We start from the raw sequence: 21,342 nt of genomic DNA on the forward strand, positions 1-21,342 counted from the left end.
AGGCATTTCGCTAAGGAAAAAAATAATTCAGTCTTTGAAGTCATAACATAAGTAGTGAATAATGGAATGTAAATGTATCTATTTTTTTTTGGAGAACTTTTAGTTGGAAAGGGTCTGAAATTTTTATGTCATGGGGAAATCGATTGAGGGTTTGGATTGAGCCACAATGCATAATTTCAAACCTCCAAGGAAGATTGGAATATGTAAAAGTTTTGGCCCACTTGTTATAGACATTTTTGGGCACTGCGACCCCAATCAAACATGTCCATAAACCAAGGGCTCCTAAGTCCCTAAAAGTGTTGTTCCATACCCTAAAAGAGCAAGGTCAACTGATTACATCATCTCCCAGAAGTTCTCCATGAAAAACTGCTCAGAACTGGTCAAAACTGGATCATCTCACTTGCTCCATGGTCAAAGTGCGATGCATCCCACCTAAATGCACATGGGAGGTGCGATGCATACTAAAAAGCCCTTCTATGGGGTGTGATGGGTGAGAGTGGACAAATGGCAGAGTCAATTTGCGAGGTGGATGATCATGGAATCTTCCAGAAACTTCTCCTGTGACACTTGCCTCTCTGAATTCGCCCAGGGATGAGTAAGAGATCATCAATCTCCAAGTGGAATCAAGAACTATCAGAGAGAGGACACTAATCAAATCTCAAAAGCTGACTCACCTCCCTGCAATCATCTATATATGGATCCCTCATCCCAGAGATCCAAAGGCTGGAATTTTGTATCTTGTAAGGAAGTGCTGCTGGTTTCTTGGTGTAACATCATAGTGTTGGGTGATCTAAGCTTTTCATGAGGTGAAGAAGGGCTTTCTTGCTGAGAGGATGACGCTGGGTCAGAACAATTGGTTGTAATCCTCTTTGCTATTCTTGATATTAATAAAGCTATTCAAGTTTTCCTCCACATTCTTGTATGTTTGATGATATATGCATTTGTGTGGTCAATATATATCTGGTCCTATATTGTTTGTGATAATAGATCTCTATCCTTGGATAGTGTTATGCTGCTTTGATTCCACAGGTTCTCTTTGAAGCTGGGTAGACGAGGAAGCGAGTGGCAAAGATCTATCAGAAGGGAGAGAAATCAAGCAAGGAACCAAGCGCAAGACAGAGGTTGGTCTCCTTTGTTCCCCTCTTATCTACTTCTCATAAAGGAAAACGAAAGTAGTTTTAGTTTGTTTGTTTCTAAGATAGCTACCAGTCTTAGTGGGACTAGCAGCTCTGCATAGACACTAGATTTCCCGATAACAAAATGGCGACTCCGCTGGGGAACGAATAGCTTGTTTGCTTTTCTATACTTGTTTTTTTTATAAACTTACAGACGGAGCCTGAAGTCAAGCCAGCTAGCCTTCGAACTGCATTTTCTATGCAAGTGCAAAGTAGATCAATGTTGCTTCAGTCTATCTCCAGGTTTTGTTTATAAACTAAACAATTGATTTGTAAACATCCTAATTGCCCTTGTGGTGGCTCTAGTAACCTCCTTAGATCTACCCCTATGATTTATTTACTGATTATCACTTGCTTGGCCTCAATCCCTGAACTATGCTGCAAACTGTGATCAAGAACTGGATCAAAAGTCTCGCACTGTACCATCGCACCCTCTCTTCAAGGATATCATTATGCATCGCACTTCCCGGGTGTTGTAGGTGGGATGCATACTGGAATCCCTGTGTAACAGGTGCGATGGTCAGAGAAGGCTAATTTTGCCTCCAGACTTTGGTTTTTCTTCACTCTTTTTCAGCTCTATTCAGGAGTTTTGCTGTTTGTAGTCAGTATACCTCTATGGAAACCCCCTTCCTTGCCATTATTCCGCCTCCATCGTGCAAAGAACTGTAAATGTTTTTATGTATTGTGAGCCATTTTCAATTCTCTTTTACAAAGAAGTAGCGTAATTGAACTGTCGTTTCTTGATTTGGAAGTGTTGCAAGTGTCGTTTTCAGTCATAGAAGAGAATCCGATTGTTCTTGATAGTCGATTACACTGTTACTCTTGTATTTGATTTGAATTAGTAGTTTTTCGAGTGTCGAAAACAAGTTTTCAATTCCAAATCGCAAAGTGTCGTCATTGTCTTCATTTTGTCTTGAAAAGAAGCTTGTTAGTAATGTCGCTTTGAAAAATAATTTAGATTTGCGCTTAGCTTTCTTTTTATCATTCACACATTAAGAAGGCTGAAAAACAAATACATGCATGTGCATTTGCATTTAGACTATTTGTTGGTTTGATTTACGATAGTGCATATAGTGTGTGCTCTCTGCTCTATGTTGAAAGAATATCATCTCTCTTTCTTTAGTAGCTAGGATTTTCATTGCAAAAAGAAGATTAAACGATTGTTTATCATCTTAGATTGCATTTTAGGAATTGTATATCTACATCACGCGGTGAACCTGAAAGGCAAATTTCTTAAACAAGATCAACTGTAAAATAAATTTAATGAATCTAAAAATGCTTTGGAACCTAACGCACAACATTTAGAAGTCTAGGCTAGAGACGTATTCCGGCGTCGTAAAGCCTGGTAACTGTTGTTTTCATTGCTAGTTGGGTGATTCCTCCACTTTGAGACGACAAGTGCCAGTACGGACTTGTGCTCCCAGGTACCTTCGAGTATATATTGGGAGACCACAACAGGCTATATCCTTTATCCATAGGAATCCGTGTCTGCCGCCCTATCGATTGCAATGCACTGAACACAACATTCGGGAAAATTGACTACCATACCGTAAAAAGTATTCTACAGTTTTGCGATTGGTTTGGTAATCCCTCTGTCTAGACTTCCAGAGTAGTCTCTTTCATTCCTTTTCAGACTCCTTAAAGGAAAAGGTCCATATGAGCACTTGTCACTTCAAGCTCATTAAAAATTGAAGGCGACTAGAGTCATCTTTTGTTTTTTCTCGACTCTTAAAAATTGAAAAAACAAGTTGTGTCAAAGCGTCTAAAATTTATTTTAATCGGAATAAACGTCACCTTTCCTACGTTGGTCTTAGGTTGAGAAAAATGGAGTCCACCAACCAAGGATTTCCCCTTGGAGGAAATCCTAGTCCTTTCTCCTCTTGGGGAGATGTTGGTGCACCCCATATGGCCACATTGTCGCTTCCAGGATTGACAATCGGCCTGCCCATATGGCTCTTCTCGACCTCTGTCATTCAGAACACCGTGATTCCTGAGCAATCAAGTCAGCAACTAGATGATACCAGAGTTACCCCCCAACCTTCTACTTCGTTCGATTCTCCCTCTCTTCCTTCCTCTTCGCTTGATGGAGCTGGTAAAGCCAAAAATCAAGTAACTAAGAAGGAGAAGAAGGGGAAGGAGAAGAAAGAGAAGAAGAAGAAGGAGCCAAAGGTGAAAAGGGGCAACCAGGCATCATCTAGTGAAAATCCACACACTGTGCTGTCAAAGCCTAAATCTCCATGTGTCATTTGCAAAGGAGATCACTATCATCGAGATTGTCCTTGCATCCCTCGGATCGTAAGGGACTGGTCTCCTCGTTTGCACAATCTAGTGTCAACAACCTCTGATGATCATGTTGAAAGTACACCATCAACTAGTGAAAGCGAAGCATCGGGACAGAAAAGGAAAAGTAAATTCCCTTGTAAACTGTGTGAAGGCGATCACGCCGTCCACCGTTGTCCCTTCCTTGACGAAGCTAAAAGAGTTTTGGACGACCGTCCAGTTTCACCGTTACGGCTTCCTCCTGGATATAAGAAACTCTTGCCAAGTCCATCACTAGTTGAAAATCTGACTGACACGCCATTGTGGTCGGTCGAAGCATCTATCATTGAAGATAAACCATCTGAATTCACACCAGACGAAAGTCAAAAGGTCGAGGCGGCAGTTGACCCGGTCTTGCCTTCAGAAGGTCCATCTTCAGATGATACAGTCACCAGAGAGAACAAGAACGACACCGTTCAAATTCTCTTCGTAAACACAGACTCCGATGAACATGGGGGCAGTCTACCCGTTCCTTTATCGCAGGAAGGAAATTCGTCAGAGTCATATCCGGCCGTCTATTCGGTCCCACCTCCGAGCAACCTAGTTGTTTCCTTCGATGGGAATCTACTAGGCAGACCCCGTTTACCGGCTAGTGTACCATTTCGAATCATTGCACAAATATATAGAATGGTCATGGTCGGTACCATCATAGATGAAGGGGCTTCTATGAGTATCCTTTCCTCAACTGCTTGGACAGCGCTTGGTTCGCCATCGCTTTTGCCTGAGATGAGAAATCTAACAAGCTTTGAGAAAGGAACCAGTCGACCTTTAGGGATCCTTCCCAATGTGCCGATAACATTGAGAAGGAAAACAGTTCACATGAATGTAATGGTAGTCCAAGGACCCCTAGATTATAATCTACTCCTTGGACGCGACTATATTTATTGCATGGGAGCCATTGTCTCCTCGCTCTTTAGAGTAATGTGTTTTCCGCATGAAGGAAGAGTGGTCAAGCTCGTAGACCAGCTTTCATTCCCCAGCTCACACATAGCAAATAGTCAAATACCATCCCTAAATGGTCTTTTCATGCAAGGAATGTCTCATCAATCCCCAGTCCGTCCACCTGATGAGCGCGAGTGATTCGGGAGGACATGACTGAAACCCAGGGGGCATGCACCCTGGTCTGTTTCAGCAGGAAAACCTTGGGCATAGAGTAGGTTTCCGCGAAGGATATATGACTGGTTGACACACCCGTCCATTTAGGAAAATGGGGTTAGACCAGAATAAGATACCTCTGTTAGAAGGTAGGCCTTTCCCGATAGAACAAATGTTTTGTCTGCAAATTGAAGGGTAACCTGGAAAAGGTAGGCCTTTCCCGATAAAACAAATGTTTTGTCTACAAATTGAGGGGTAACCTGGAAACTCTACTTCACTATACCTGGGGGCATGCAAACCTTTTGGCATGCAAACGAAGAGCGACAATTAATTTTTTAAATTTGTAGGTCCTCTAACCCTTTAAACTCGTAGGATTGGTCATTTCCTAACTTGCATAAAGAAAGGATGTGGGGCAAAGCTTTGTAAGGTGCAAGCTCCATAAAAATGGCATCTTAGATGAGACATCCTTATTATACGACTGGATCGAGCAGTTTTTATGTGGAGTTCAAGCTCGTTAAAAATTAAACATAAGCAATGAGCAAATGTTTCCCCCAGAGTTTAAGCTCATTCATTAAAAAATGAACCAATTTCCGGTAAATAACCATCGTGAATGCATTATCATCAGCCTTTGAAGCCTTGGCCGTGTTCTCATCATCACCTCCAGTCTATTTTTGGCCGATCATTCACCTCCATTTGATTGTTTACCCTTTTTGAGGAACAGCTGTGAAGAGTGATCCTGTTAGCCATCCTTGTGACACTGCTGTGATTGGAAAATTCCAAACCTTACCTGGAATCAGCTGCTACCCGAATTTATCACTCGTTCCTTGAAAAACGAGTCTCCTTTAAGCTCTTTTCATCTGACTCGTAAAATATGAAAAGATTGCCGAGAAATTAGCCTCTCCAGCTCATTAAAGTGACCGGAAGTGCTATCCGTCCTCTAGATTTTAATCTTTTTAGACTTGAGGGATTATTACACAAAAAGATCGAGCGCTTGTTTGTTCGGCTCGTTAAAATTACCAAAAAGTCATCCCTTTTGTATTATTTTATACTTTTTCGGACTTAAGGGATTATGAGACGAAAAAGGATTATTGGAGTTTTCTTTACGTCCCTTTCAGACTCTCTAAAATTGAAAAGGACCGAGTTATCTTTATCGTTAAACTCGTTAAAACCGAATAGCGACAAACTTGTCCATACAGACAAGAGCGAGTTTCACTGTCACTAGGCTCGTTAAAACATAGCGATGGGTTTGCCCGAAGGGAAAATTATAGAACAAGCATATGTTATCCTCCTCAAGCTGGACAAAAATAAAGAGGTACTGGTCAGCAATGATTGGGGAAAAATTGGGAAGAAAACTTGAAAAAACGTTATTGGTAGCAAGTCGCTCTTGAACATGACACTTTCACTCCACATCCGAGTCAGGTTGGGTTGTTCCGTTCACTGGTCATATCACCATTGGTCCATCACACCATCCATATTTGGGGTTAACGCTACCAATCCATCATGTCAGTGTCGCTGGTATGTTCAAGAGAAGTCGCTCAGAGAATTCACCTGTGTCTCATCCACTGCAATACATTTACGCTCCATTCTTTCATGACCGCCACCCTGAACCCTGTATCATCAGATTGTTTTCACCTCCAAAATCATTTACTCCGTTCCGTGCCGTAGATGTGGGATTCATTAAGGCCCTCCTACGGCGGGTCGCTTCTTGTCGACATCAGCTCATTATCCAAGAAGTTGACTTAGGGACAACCCTTTCAGTACTTTGAAGCTTGCATGCCTCAATGGCAAGTTTCTCACTTCCGGCGACAGGTTTACATCAATGGCCTTCGACCGAAAGATTTTGCGTGGTGTTCGATGCCAAGTCCCTTATTCACACCACGTGAATTGTACTGTAGTACCTTGAGGGTCATCATCATCATCAGTGATTCCTCTCACGCCTGTTAACAGCTTACATCATTGGCTGGTAATCAGGCGATGTCTTTCCATGTTCGACTCCAGAACATCTCTCACATGGATCGACTTGTACTTTGAGTGAAGATCGAACGAGATTGAAGACCCCGGATCTAGTTTCATCCATCCGGGCTGCGATATATATTCAGGAAAATAAAGACATCAAATGTACATCATTGTTGCACAGATAATCATCCAATCTAAGGGATGATGGCTCTACCAGAATCATCAGTCTGCACACAGACGATTGTCTGTCTTATGTACATGAAAATGAATTTATAAAGCTGAGCATGGGAATGCCCGCCTCAACTAGATCATGAAAATATTATGAAGATAATGTATTGCATTGTATCTTATTATAGGTCGCCTTCCAGCTCGAAAAAACTTCGAATCCTCATGATAAAGCATTTCACCCGACATCAAAATATTAACGACCTCATGCTTTAGGGGGCAACTGTTATAGACATTTTTGGGCACTGCGACCCCAATCAAACATGTCCATAAACCAAGGGCTCCTAAGTCCCTAAAAGTGTTGTTCCATACCCTAAAAGAACAAGGTCAGCTGATTACATCATCTCCCAGAAGTTCTCCATGAAAAACTGCTCAGAATTGGTCAAAACTGGATCATCTCACCTGCTCCATGGTCAAAGTGCGATGCATCCCACCTAAATGCACACGGGAGGTGCGATGCATACTGAAAATCCCTTCTATGGGGTGCGATGGGCGAGAGTGGACAAATGGTAGAGTCAATTTGCGAGGTGGATGATCATGGAATCTTCCAGAAACTTCTCCTGTGACACTTGCCTCTCTGAATTCGCCCAGGGATGAGTAAGAGATCATCAATCTCCAAGTGGAATCAAGAACTATCAGAGAGAGGACACTAATCAAATCTCAGAAGCTGACTCACCTCCCTGCAATCATATATATATCTATCCCTCATCCCAGAGATCCAGAGGCTGGAATTTTGTATCTTGTAAGGAAGTGCTGCTGGTTTCTTGGTCTAACATCATAGTGTTGGGTGATCTAAGCTTTTCATGAGGTGAAGAAGTGCTTTCTTGTTGAGAGGATGACGCTAGGTCAGAACAATTGGTTGTAATCCTCTTTTCTATTCTTGATATTAATAAAGCTATTCAAGTTTTCCTCCACATTCTTGTATGATTGATGATATATGCATTTGTGTGGTCAATATATATCTGGTCCTATATTGTTTGTGATAGTAGATCTCTGTTCTTGGATAGTGTTATGCTGCTTTGATTCCACAGGTGCTCTTTGAAGCTGGGTAGACGAGGAAGCGAGTGGCAAAGATCTATCAGAAGGGAGAGGAATCAAGCAAGGAACCAAGCGCAAGACAGAGGTTGGTCTCCTTTGTTCCCCTCTTATCTACTTTTCATAAAGGAAAACGAAAGTAGTTTTAGTTTGTTTGTTTCTAAGATAGCTACCAGTCTTAGTGGGACTAGCAGCTCTGCATAGACACTAGATTTCCCGATAACACTACTAACCTGATTTTTTTTAATAATACAAATTCCTACCCATTTCTTTCAAAAAAAAATTAATCTGAGGGATTCTACATAATTTTTGAATTTTTTTCATAATTGATATTACTATTGTACTTGGTTTAAAGGGATGAGAAATAGAGAAAAAATGGACATACTTCTTCAGTTGATTCACTACTACCGTTATAACATTTTTTCCTTCAAAATTAGGTAAACATGGAATAAAATCCATTGAAAGTTCTTCCCAACATGGATTTGGTATAACTAAAGTTTGTAGGCGACTTAACATCTTGATTGTCTCTCCCTTATTCTATTGGGGGACTACACATTCAACCATAAAATTTTGAGCATTAGTTTTAAAACCTTCCCAAAAAAATCATTCTCATTCCCATGGTATCTTTTCAAGAACTCTATATATCCTCCTATAAAAAAAATCTACAATTCTAACAAAAACCTTCTATTTAAGTTGAAAAATCCTACATAATATAAATGATCATAATGCCAAAGAAAATTCTTCTTCCATAAAAATTATTTAATGCATTGGGGTTCTCTTATAATTGTTAAATTATCTTGCATACCTTTTTAAGCTTTTCAATTCTCTTATAATTATGTCGATATCTGTTTTATTTGTTAGCTTGGGGTGGTCAAATACTGTTCACCCTAGCCAATGGGAAAGCTTGGATTTCTCCCTTCCAACCAATAACATTTTTCCATGTGTTTGTCCCTCCAACCAATAAATTTTGTCATCTACCCAAATTTTTATTAGCCCACGTTTTCTGCTACCTACCTATTTCTGCAACTCTCTACTGAACGGAATCCTCCTCCACACATGTGCCCTCCCCTCCACTTTTCCTTTTCATGCACTCCTCTTTGGCACGTTGTAACCTTCTCCTTCCCGCTAGTCAATCGAGCCTCGTCCTTCATACCTCCCACATTGAATTGCACTGAGTCTCGTTTTCCATCTCCCTCACATGGTGTTACTGATGTTAAAGAGTGTTGTACCCTTCTCCTTGTCGTTGGTCAGTCAAACCCCGTCTGCCATATTTACTTGTTGGTTGTGGTCCCTAAGCACACAAACGTAGTAAGTGCGAGAAATAAGAGTTCTGAAGAGAAATGGGGGAAATACAAGGGCTTTTTCAGTCATATTTATGAGTGAGTCGAGGTTTATATCCCATTCTTCATTAGCATAGAGAGGTCCTCAACTTCTACAGTTAAAGATGAGTCCATAATTGTTCTAGCATATGAGGAGCATGAGGAAGCCATCTCATGCAGATCATTTGTGGATGGTAGTGCACACAACCCAAATTATTCTGATGTTGAAGATCAGTCTTGGAATTCGCAGTATGATTCAAATGGAGGAACATATTGACATGATGAATATGATTATTCTAATTCTTATGATCCTGATATTGTAGGAATGTCAGATCTTGCAAGGCATTCTCTTTCTGATAGTTCCGATGTAGGTCTTAAGAAGGGTCCTAACCCTGAGGTGAAGGCACCAGAAGGGAATTTACCTTCTGATCAAGGGAGGCAATTAGACATAATTGGGAGTCGATCTAAGAAGGAGTGTAGAATATTGCATCTTACTCTGGAGACCAACCAAGAGGTAGGGGAATCTATTGTGTTGGGTTATTCTTGCAAGTATGATCTAGTTGTTGCTCATAAGCAATGTTTAGAGGCCTCGTTCAAAATTAAAGGTAACAGGTTAGTTTTTTTTCCCAGTGACCATATTTTTTAAGTATCTATACAATGATTTCTTATTGTTTATAACATCATAGACTCAAATGCACGGCTTGATTTTATATGTGTCTATTCCCCTTGTTGTAGGTTTTATATTAGATGCCTATCTATGTTACCAGAAACATGACCAGGGGACCTATTTTTCATTTCATTCCTGTTGTTGTATCTGTTCTTGTCTTGACACTAAATTAGTGCATTACTATTCAATTTTGCATGTGAAAATATACCAGGGAGGGTGGGGTTTATGTTTCTTATCTCCTAAAACCCTTTAGCTCTGCTTCTCACTATGTTCCTGCTTCTATTCCTTTTTCCCACTTCTAGTAACGTAGACACATATCACTCTTTGGGTGAGGGGCTCTTCTCATTAGTTGTTTGTGAAACAGAGGTAGCAATGTTGGAATGTTTTCTAGATCATGTTTTTCACATTTTTGGAAAATTTGTCATCTGTACAATATGAATGGTTTCAATAGAAATTATGAGGTTTATTTTCTAAAGCTTTGCCTCTTTTGAATGATTTTATCGATGTATTGTAAGAGACCATAGAGAAGCTTTCACAAATAAAACCATTGAATTCGTACTGTAGGTGAGTTGTAAAGATTGGTGTTTTCGAAGCACCATATTAATTATACAGTTTTTAAATGCTATTCATATGATTACTATAGACAAGTTTCTTAAGCTTCCATCAAAATGCTTGTTAAACAGAGACAATGGTATTGTTATTCTGCGTTGTTTGAATTATCCTTGTACCCTTCCAGATCAGGGTATTTTTAGGTACTAAGTTTCTATCTTTTTTTGGCCATATGTAATTTGCAGTAGTCTTACTTTCATTTGCATTTTCTTACATCCCTTTTACTTTTGTCGTGATCCAAGCTAATGAGCAGAGAAAATGGTCTAAAAAGGAAATTAACACCTTAACTTATCAACCTTAACAATTGCAAGTAAGTGGGGTTTAGAATATAAATTTAATACCAACTCGAAAATTGTTTGTAGGTCACACTACAATCAATTCGATAAGAGGAGTAGCAGTAAGTAGCTCTTAAACTGACCTTCATTATTGTTGGCCATACCTAGTCTGTTCATCTCTATCATATCCTAACACCAAATTGCAATCAAATGTGGTTAGATCCCTTGGGCATGCAACATTGCTGAGCAATACCATAAAACTTTGTATAATCACATTTGGACCCTCAATAGACAAAGGAAATGTTATGTTATCTAGATCTGTAGCAAATCACGAATTATTGCCTCTTTGGTTTCCAAAATTGAAAATACGCAATTGAACCTCTAGCCAGAACAAGAATACCATCTTAATTTTCTCCTTATATATTCTCAAGAGAGAAAGCAAGAAATCTCTTTGGCTTTCCAGATGTTGCTTGAGTCGACAAAATTTGGAGCCTCTGGAGTGACATGAAGGGACTGCGTTCCTAGTGATAACCCCATTCATATTCTCTCGCTTTTTTTTTTTAATAAATTGTTAGATTCTTTGTCTTTCCCAGTGGAATGCAAATTCCCAAGGTACTCATCTAATTTGAAAATTCATTATGACTGAGTTCAAAAACGACTTTCAAAAAATTGTCCAGAATGGTATTTGGTTATGGTCACCTTAGAGGATGCTTGTTTCTCTGTATTCTTGAAGGTGGGTACCAATCCTTGATGTTCAGCCTTAAGAAAAACTGTTAGATTGAGAGAGTGGAGATATATTGAATATGTGTCAAAATCAATGAAAGTTGTTTGCCTTTGTTGTGCACACAATAGTGCATCCATTGTCCTCTTATATGCATACAATAATTCCTTGGTGTGGGATTCGACCTCAGGGAAAGAGCAAACTATGTTACAACTATTTGTTAATCTCTATCAGTGGTGTTTTCCTAAACTGTAACATTTTCTATTGTTTCTAGAGGCTTGCAATCTTGATCGATGTGTAACATATTACATAAGCAAAAACTTCTCTCCTTTATGCACTCCTTTGTTACAACTTCTTTTACTGGAAGGTGTTATTCTCATTTTTCTACCATTTGGATTCAAATGTCTATCTCATGGATAGGTGGTTCTGATATTCACCATCTTGTTGTTGCTTCAACGTTGTTATAGATTTGGTCAAAGGCATTGCTTGCACACTGGAGTTAGTACTTGTGTGCACCATGTGTCTAAGAAAATAATTTAATTAGCAGTAACGTGTAAGGTGGTTATACAATAATTCTAAATTTCTATCGTAATTGTGGTTGAGTTCTTATCGATATTGAAGTCCTTGGTTTCTCATACTAATTAGTCTGAGAACATAGAGCCTAGTCTTTAATGGGACATTTTATCAGGATATTTCTTTCCGCACATCTTTATATCAAAATTTTAGCTCACTGTGATGTGCATGGGAAGGTTTCTCTGCATTGAAGGTAAAATTGTCTTTTGCGGTTTATCTATGAGAAATTTCATACGATTGATTTTAATGATATCTTTTTGTCTCAATTGTCTTTTGTGTCACCCTCCTTTGTTCCATCATTTGGTGGTTCCACGCTCTTCTTTACAGTCTCTTTGTCTGCTTACTTTTGAACAACCTTGTCTTATTCTCTGTATATTCCTCCCCTCTTTGTTTTTCATTACCTTGAATGAGCTACGCCACCATTGACAAAATGTCTAAGTACCCGCATGTGATCTTTGAACTTACAAGATAGTTATCTTTGGAACATGCCCTTTATTTTAAAGAAAAGAGGACTTTTATGAAAATCATCAAAATTTATACGAAATATGTTTATTGTGCATTTAATCATAGACCAAGATTCAAGACTAAATCAGCGATGGCCATCCTTCTAACTAGTTTCCTTTTTCCATTCTTCTTTCTTGACACTGTAGTCAATTTGTCCTTTTACAAGTACCTTCCAATCTCAACGTTATCATCTTAAAATGCTCCAATGATAGCTTAAAATTGTTGGTGCTATCAATTCAAGGAGAGCTCAATCTTCTTCCTCTTATGTTTTTTTCCTACAGCCTTAAGGTTTTCACCTTCACTCTATCCCTCTTATATGTATTTTCTTTAGCTTTATTATTGACTAGCTCAATTGAATCTACGTCTATTTTTGCCTTACTCTTTTCTGAACTTGAGTAATATGATTGCTTTATATATAGTTGTGCATATCCACATTCCCTTTCCTCCTTGTCCCCAAGTCAGAACATGGCAATTATTTTCATTACAATAATTGCTTGATTTCATTGTGACGACCCTGCCTGCAACGCCCTGCTTCTCCATAATACTGACTCTTTAGTCATCTGTTTCCTGTGTCATTATCCAATCTCGCTCCTCAACCATGTCTAACGAAGAGCTTAATGCAGCGGCTTCTTGTGTTGGCAATCTGAGCTTTAATGGACCACAGCGACGGTAATATCACAGCATCGCAGAATTGCTCTTTCGGTTTTTGTTTTTTGTTTTAGAATTCAATTCTCCGAATTTATGCGGTTTCAAGATTCTAGCCAACGACCTTTGAATGCCAATGATCTTTGAATGCAGATTGGAGGGCAAGGTAGCAATAATAACGGGTAGGGCAGCGGGCATAGGAGAAGCCATCCTTCGGCTCTTCACAAAGCAAGGAGTCAAAGTCATAATCGCAGACATTGCAGACGAAGACGGCAAAAATCTGGCCGAATCTCTTTCCCCTGCGGCCACTTACCTGTTGATGCACATGCACTTAGACTAGCTGTAGACTAGCTGTGTTGGTGTACATGCACCTAGATTAGGTCCAGTTAACTTATTGCTTGCATGCATGTGGCACATGTACACATTAGCATAAGATAAAGCACACTTAGCTTTAGTTAGCTTTAGTTATTGCATGCACAACTAAGCTTAACTTAGTTGCTTTTATGTATTTATTCTAAACCTCATATTGTAGAATTTACTTTCATTCTTTTCTCAATTCTTGCTCGCTTTCTTCCTTGCCTTGCAAGCTTGTTATTGTTTTGCAGATCTAGATCTATCTGTGTTTCTCAAAATCTTACATGGTATCAGAGCACAGGGATTTGTAATCAGTGCACAAGCAATTTTATTTGCAGGTTCAGAAGATTGAAGCAACAACAAAGAATGGAGTCTAAATTGGAGTTTCCACAATCAGCAATTCTCACTCCATATAATTATTTCGAATGGAAGCCAAAGATTCAACTTCATCTCAGAAGTAGAGGCTTATTTCGAATAACCATGGAAACGGAAGTTGAACCAACATCGGCAGTGGAGAAATCAAGATATTTCAATCGCATGGACGAGGCCTTCGGCATCCTATGTTTATCTATTTCTCCAGAACTGCTATTTCATGTTGAATCATGTTCAACTCCAAATGAAGTATGGAAAATTTTGGAAGAATTGTTTGGAAAACAAGATGAAATGCAAGGTCACATTCTCGAAAATGAGTTAAACTCATTAGATCCGAGAAACTTTGAGAACATTCAAGATTTTTTCACAAGGTATAAAGCTTTGTTGGTGCAGCTGAAAGGATGCGGGATCGACAAATCCAAGCAAGAAAAGCAGTTGATTCTTTCCATTTTATCAAAACTTGGTCCAGAGTATGCAGTATTCGTTTCTACATTCCACACAGTCAGATCTGCAACTGGTGCAGATTGGAAGATGCCCTCACTGGATTCTTTTATTCAGTCCTTGATGCATGAGCAAGATAAGCTCATCAAAATGGGCACAATTAAAAATTCCAAAGCGCGTGCACTTACTGTGCATGCAAAAGGAAAGGCAAATCCCAAACCCCCTGATGGATCAACTGGCTCTAAGGAAAGGAAAGGAACGAAAGGAAAATCAATGTGCAATTATTGCCACCGTGGTTTTCATCCTGAATCTGCATGCATGAAGAAGACTATAGATCTTATGGCACAGACACTCCAGCAATACAATCTTGAAGACCACATTCCTGAGAATGCTAAGAAGAAGTCTGAGGAAAAAACACCCGATCCAAGAGAAAAAGCACGTCATCCAAGAGGTAACGGGCATGCTTTGATTGCTCTTCATTCTGCACCACAAGAATGGATCATCGATTCAGGAGCTTCACATCATATGGCTTCTTCAAAGGAATCCTTTTCTTTTTTACATGCATACTCAGGTCCTCCCATCCTCATGGGGGATAATTCTGCAGTTGTAGCAACTGGGCAAGGAAGAGTGCAATTCGAAGATGGAAGGTTTGAAAATGTCTTGCATACTCCAAGGCTTGCTGTGAATCTTCTCTCAGTGTATCAGATGACACACACAGGCAGCGGAAGGAAAGTGGAATTTACCCCAGATTCCGTGAGCATTTATGACATGCAAACCAATTTGAAGATTGCATCTGGCAAGGTAAATGATCAATCTCGTCTGTATACATTTTCTGATTTTGTTCCTCAAACCCCTGTTAGACCACCAGTTGTTGAACATCGAGATCAGACTTCTGCACAAAAATGGCGCAGCATGAGTGATATCTTTGATGATCCTGCCTCTATCCCTCTATTTGAGGAAGATCCGCAAGCACTCTTAACTATGGAGCCATCCATGCCCATGCATGCTTATATAATGCATGGATCTGATCCACAAAATTATGCAGAAGCAAATGGGCATCCTGAATGGGAAGCCGCCATGCATGAGGAATATAGCTCTCTCATTGAGAACGAGACTTGGGATTTGGTTCCGTTTGACGAGGAAGAAGGCGCGGCCAAGGCCTATGACCGAGAGGCCCCTCCCAAGAGAGTATTGACCCCGGCTGAGCCCAAGAAGATCCTGAGTTCAGAAGGAGGGTCTTATTATGCATGGGCAAGTTCAGATCTCTGCATGCTAGCAGAAGCCAAAGTTGGAGCCGCCAAGCTGCTTCTCAATCATCGTGGCCTGGCTTTGCCAAAGTATTCCGACTCTTCAAAAGTTGGCTATGTGCTTCAAGGATCTGGAGTTGCAGGGATACTTATTCCGGAGGCAGAGTCAGAACGAGTGGTGAAAATCCGCAAAGGGGATGCCATTGCAGTACCCATGGGAGTGATCAGTTGGTGGTTCAATGACAATCCATCTGACGTTTTGGAAATCCTCTTCCTCGGAGATACATCTAAGGCCCACCGATCGGGAGAGTTCACTGATTTCTACCTGATGGGTGGCTCGAATGGGCTGTTCAATGGGTTTAGCAAGGAATTCGTATCAAGGGCATGGGATCTGGCGGAAGATAAGGTGGAGCACCTGCTACAAAGCCAGTCCGGGACTGGAATTGTTCAGTTGAAGGAAGAAAAAAATCTACCGACTCCCGAGTCCGAAGGAGGAGAGAAGCTAAGATTGGTTTTCAACTGCGAGGAAGCCAAATTGGACGTTGATATAATAAATGGAGGTCGTGTGGTCGTTCTCACCAGCGATTATCTCCCACTGTTAGAGGAAAATTGGATTGCTGTTCCACTGTTCAAGCTTCTGTCTACCTCAATTCGCTCCACACCAACAGAATCGTCGCGTGCCAGTTTCGATGAACATGAGCATGCCCGCAGTCCATGTGCACATTCTGCTTCTCCTCCTGCTTTAACAAACTCCTCTTCATTTTCCGATTCCTCTGACGGAAACTGCATACCTTCCATATTCAATGCGGCTGAATCCGCTTCCACTGGAAGCTCCGCCTCCGATTCTACGCGGAGATTAATGCACAATAGAATGCGTAAGCGTCGTGGACAGGAGATTAAAAACGCAGACGAGCCTGGCCAAGTGGAGTCTGCCGTGTGTAATGGAGATGAGGAGCAGGGGGTGAGAATTAAAGAAAAGCGTCACCGTGTTTACCGGGGCGTGAGAATGAGAAGTTGGGGCAGATGGGTTTCAGAGATTCGAGAGCCCAAGAAGAAGTCCAGAATTTGGCTGGGGACGTTCCCCACACCAGAGATGGCGGCTCGGGCCCACGACGTAGCAGCTCTGAGCATCAAGGGGAAATCCGCGTTCCTTAATTTTCCCCAAATCGCCTCGTCGTTGCCTCTCCCCGCCACATTGTCCCCCAAGGACATCCTCTTTCTTTTTTTTTATGCATTGTATATGGGTACCTAAAATGGCCGTGTTGCCGGGACCCATTCATTATTGCATCACACTCACCTAAGTTATGCTTAAAGGGGGTGTTGATGCACATGCACTTAGACTAGCTGTAGACTAGCTGTGTTGGTGTACATGCACCTAGATTAGGTCCAGTTAACTTATTGCTTGCATGCATGTGGCACATATACACATTAGCATAAGATAAAGCACACTTAGCTTTAGTTAGCTTTAGTTATTGCATGCACAACTAAGCTTAACTTAGGTGCTTTTATGTATTTATTCTAAACCTCATATTGTAGAATTTACTTTCATTCTTTTCTCAATTCTTGTTCGCTTTCTTCCTTGCCTTGCAAGCTTGTTATTGTTTTGCAGATCTAGATCTATCTGTGTTTCTCAAAATCTTACATTACCTGCACTGCGATGTGAGCAAAGAAGAAGAGGTGAGCGCAGCGGTGGATTTGGCCGTGGCGAAACATGGTCAACTCGATATTATGTATAACAACGCAGGAATAATCGCTGCAAGTAAAAGCGCAGCGGAGTATGACATGGAAGAATTCGATCGAGTGATGAAAGTAAACGTTAGAGGAGTGATGCTGGGCATTAAGCACGCAGCTCGCGTGATGATCCCGCGGAAGAAGGGCTGCATAATCTCTACTGCTAGCATTGCAGGTATTTTGGGAGGAATTTCCCCCTACTCATACACGGCCTCGAAGCATGCAATCATAGGGCTTACTAAGAGTGGAGCAGCTGAGCTTGGAAAATACGGGATCAGAGTTAATGCTCTCTCCATTTGGCTTGGCCACAGCCCTTGCAGTCAATTACATGAAACAAGGCAATGCTTCTGCTGTTTCAGAAGAGGATATGGCCGCCGTAGAGGCCTTCTGCAATAGTTCCGCCAACTTAGAAGGAGCGACTCTTAAAGCGGAGGACGTTGCGGAGGCGGGGCTGTACTTGGCGAGCGATGAGGCTAAATATGTTAGCGGGCATAACCTTGTGGTGGATGGCGGAATCACTGTTGTTAATCATTCTTGGAGGCTCTAATGATCAGCGTTGTTAATGCTATATGTCAATGAAACTAGAGGGTCCGAGTGTTACAATAATCATGTCTTAATTAAAGACATCAATAAATAACACATGAAGAACAAAGACAACAAATTTATCCACAAGTTTTGAAGACAATGTCCCAAACAACTTAAGGATATCTTTATCAATAAAAATAAATTTGAGGTTGTTATTTATAAAAAAATTTCATAACACAACATATATATAGAAAGATTATGGCAATGTGTTTTTGATTAGCTAGGAAATTTTAACGAGGTGGAGTTTTGAATTCACTAACTCATCTTATCTAGTTTTAGCACTAGCCAATTTGGATAAGAAATGGATTCTCTATAATATAAGATACTTTGTCTTTACATTTTGGTTTCACTCTTATAAGTAAGATAATTACTATTTTACTTTTCCTTTTTCTCCTTTTAAATGATAATAATTCTTTTTTATTATTATGTAAGAGCTTAAATTTCAGAATTTTTAATAGATTTAGGAGGCTTTAGTCTTTTAATAAGAAACAAAAATACAAACAAGATCTAGAAATACAGTTTTTATTTATAATATTAACTAAAGAAAATAGTACATGTTCGTACAATAATATCAGCGCCCCTACAATAGCATGCATAATTGCTCATCATATGAGAAAACAAAGACATTGAAGCACAATTGTAGATCCTGGATGGATCTATATGACAAATTACACTCGTAGAGTTTTCGTCTCAGGATCAAACTAGAACTCGCCTCGCCAAGTTCTCAACAAGATACATTAGGATAGACAAACTCAAGATAATGCAAATGTCTAGCTCCCATCACCTTTTATAGGCTTGATGGATTCTCTATAAACTTTTTTTAATTGTTTTCCCTCGAAAAATGAAGGAAAATACCATGGACAGATTTTGTCCATTTTGACCATATAATGAAAAGGGAATATTACAAATCCTCCCACCCCAAAATTACTTGCCCTCAAGGAATCCACATCTATCCATAGCAAACACATCTGTATACTGATATGAAGATCCCATACAAACCATTCTGCTACCCTATGCTTCCTTGCTAAACAAACATGAATGGATTCTTCGATACATAGATCCCAAACAATCCTCTCATCTACCCTACCATCAATAGATCCACTTGGATCCCAATGCCACCCAAGTCTTGGGGTCTTCGGGCTATGATACCACCTCAGGCTTCCATCATTGTCTATGCCTAGAGGACCATGCTGTGATGTGCCCTTGGCTACGAGTATCCTCCTAAGAATCATCCCATCAATAGAGTACCAACTCATAATCTCTCGCCAATCCATCTCGTGGGAAGGATGAATACATGCACATGGAAAAAATATACTTTACTAATGTTGCTCGATACCCAACTCATGTTTCTCCACACAGTCATTCAACATGATCCATTTGTTAAACTCTGCCCTAAACAACTTGAATGTTGACTTGGCATATACTCTTATGAGCTCCACAATTTTCCTGTTCTCCTGTAATACATTGCCTCAAAATGTTTGAACCCTTTGCTTCAACATCATAAGATCTATCTTGAAATGATTAATATTTTCTCGATAGTCCTCTCCTGGAAATTTTGGTGCCCTGTTGAATGTCTCTGCATATGTTTGCACCAAATGCCCAACTATCACAAATTCAACTTGAGCCTTTAACCAACTCTCTCGAAATGGATCATCCTACATACTATGTTTTTCATGTAGCCCCTCTTGATGATGCTCATCATTTTGGTTCACTACTACTAGCTCCTCACTTAAGTTTCCTTGAATGTCTTCTCCTTGGCCTTCTCCACCTGTGGGGACAATCCGTTTTTCATCCTCTTTGGTTGTCAAACATGGATGCACTGGGGGACGACTATCTACACTTAATTACTAATATTATTCATGGATGTCCTCTTGTATATCTATGGACTCAGTTGTACAAGGGTCTACCATATCATTATGCTTAATCTCCTCCTTCATTTACCCATGTAGTTCTAAGTGCTTGTCACGCTGGTTGATTATCACCGGCTTGCCTTGCAAGTCTCTTTGAATAACATTGTGTTGTTGCTCACCATATGTACTTGACTGCTCGGATCCTTCATGGGTGCTCTCATGAAAACCAATGAACCCAACTATAGATGAATCCCCATGATCTGAAGGGTCTCCAACTGTTCTTCCCTTTTTGCCTCCTTATTATCACCTCGGCATGAATGGTTAGATTCCCAAGGTCCCTTGTAGATAAAGCATATTCCTCTCCTTCTTAGTTTAGTCTTGCTACAGGTTTTGTTTCCTTCGTTCTTGCTTCCTCCATCAATCCTCTTTAGCTCCTTCTTAGTCAGCATACTTTTGAGAAATTTTATGTTTTACATGACCAACTTTTCGACTAGATCATAAGCGATTAGTGATACAACTAATTCCTTCTAAGAACAAAGACACAATATTTTACATGCTTGTTTTGAAACAGTCGGGATGAATTGATGTATTGTCGGCGTAAAAGGTCCAAAGCAACTAAAATATTAAGTTGTCACATTCCAGATTCAACATGAATGTGGCAAAGTTGAACTTTGCCATGAGTTCTAGAATTTTGTATCGCTTCTAAAAGGTAGGAAGCACGATGTTATTCAACCATTGAAGGGTTTCTACTATTAGATGCAATATCTCCCTCATGATATCATTATTGTAAGGTGATAGTGGTGAAGTTAAAGTTATGATCTTGCTGAGACAAGAGGAAATGGTGAACCTAGCCTCTTCACAAGGATGCTCTCAGAGTTATATTAATGCAAGCATAGATGGCTTGCGTGCCCAACTGAGTTTCTTTCATTATGGTTTCCCCATCCTGGATAGACACATGTCTAATTCCTCCAACTTACGAAGGTCTATGACTGAATTTGTTCGTTACAATTTAGATCCAAGTGCGAAGATCTTATCCCCTTTTCCCTATCCTTCCTTCACTTACCATTGGTGCTTCTATTGTAGAATGACATGGACTCTTTTCAAAAATGTTATTCTGCTTCGACCATTATTTTTGTCTAAGGAGGTATTGGTTTGTAAAGGACCATATATTTTCTCTAGTTCATCAATAGTCTTTGGGTGTTTTCTAGATTCTCCTCAAAATGACCCATTTTCCCACATACCAAAGTAGGAAAATATGTAGAAATACATGAATTCCTCATAGGGAGATTACATCAACATTCTTTCAATCATGCCTTCCCAAATTTTTCACTTCAGCAAATTTGGCCCAAAGATATTATAGCCAAAAACGTGGAAGATAATAGCTAGAGCTATAATAGAAATGATTTTCCCACCTCTTATTATATATATATATATATATATATATATATATATATATATATCTAGATATATATAGATATATATAGATATAGATATATAATTTTAATTTTATTTATTTGTTTATTTTATACAATACAATAAAACTTTGCATCTCCCATAATCCCTTATATCTCCACCAAGGTGCTCTTGTGAGATGATGTAAACTAAAATCCTTAACTCAAACATAAAATGGTCCCAAAAAAAATT

General features: G+C 39.9%; 1 protein-coding gene and 2 pseudogenes across 1 annotated transcript; all 3 read left to right on the top strand.

Annotated features, from left to right (window-relative positions):
* The window catches only part of LOC149139693 (uncharacterized), a 30,472-nt pseudogene extending 20,573 nt beyond the window's left edge, over positions 1–9,899 (top strand).
* A 3,172-nt stretch (positions 9,900–13,071) lies between these two features.
* LOC149139694 (short-chain dehydrogenase reductase 2a-like) lies at positions 13,072–17,810 on the top strand (annotated as a pseudogene).
* Positions 15,363–17,147, top strand: LOC149139695 (uncharacterized). Its single transcript, XM_089448388.1, has 2 exons — positions 15,363–16,646; positions 17,142–17,147. The coding sequence occupies exons 1-2, from the start codon at positions 15,363–15,365 to the stop codon at positions 17,145–17,147; spliced, it is 1,290 nt and encodes a 429-aa protein (XP_089304514.1).
* Positions 17,811–21,342: the final 3,532 nt, after the last annotated feature.

The sequence above is a fragment of the Pinus tabuliformis genome, chromosome X (assembly GCF_031772625.1).
Source record: "Pinus tabuliformis cultivar Carrire ecotype Pingquan chromosome X, CPIR1, whole genome shotgun sequence".
In the NCBI taxonomy this organism is placed as follows: Eukaryota; Viridiplantae; Streptophyta; class Pinopsida; order Pinales; family Pinaceae; genus Pinus; species Pinus tabuliformis.

Coding starts and splice junctions, on each gene's coding strand:
- LOC149139695 (XM_089448388.1), top strand. CDS start 15,363: ATGCATGAGGAATATAGCTCTCTCATTGAGAACGAGACTTGGGATTTG.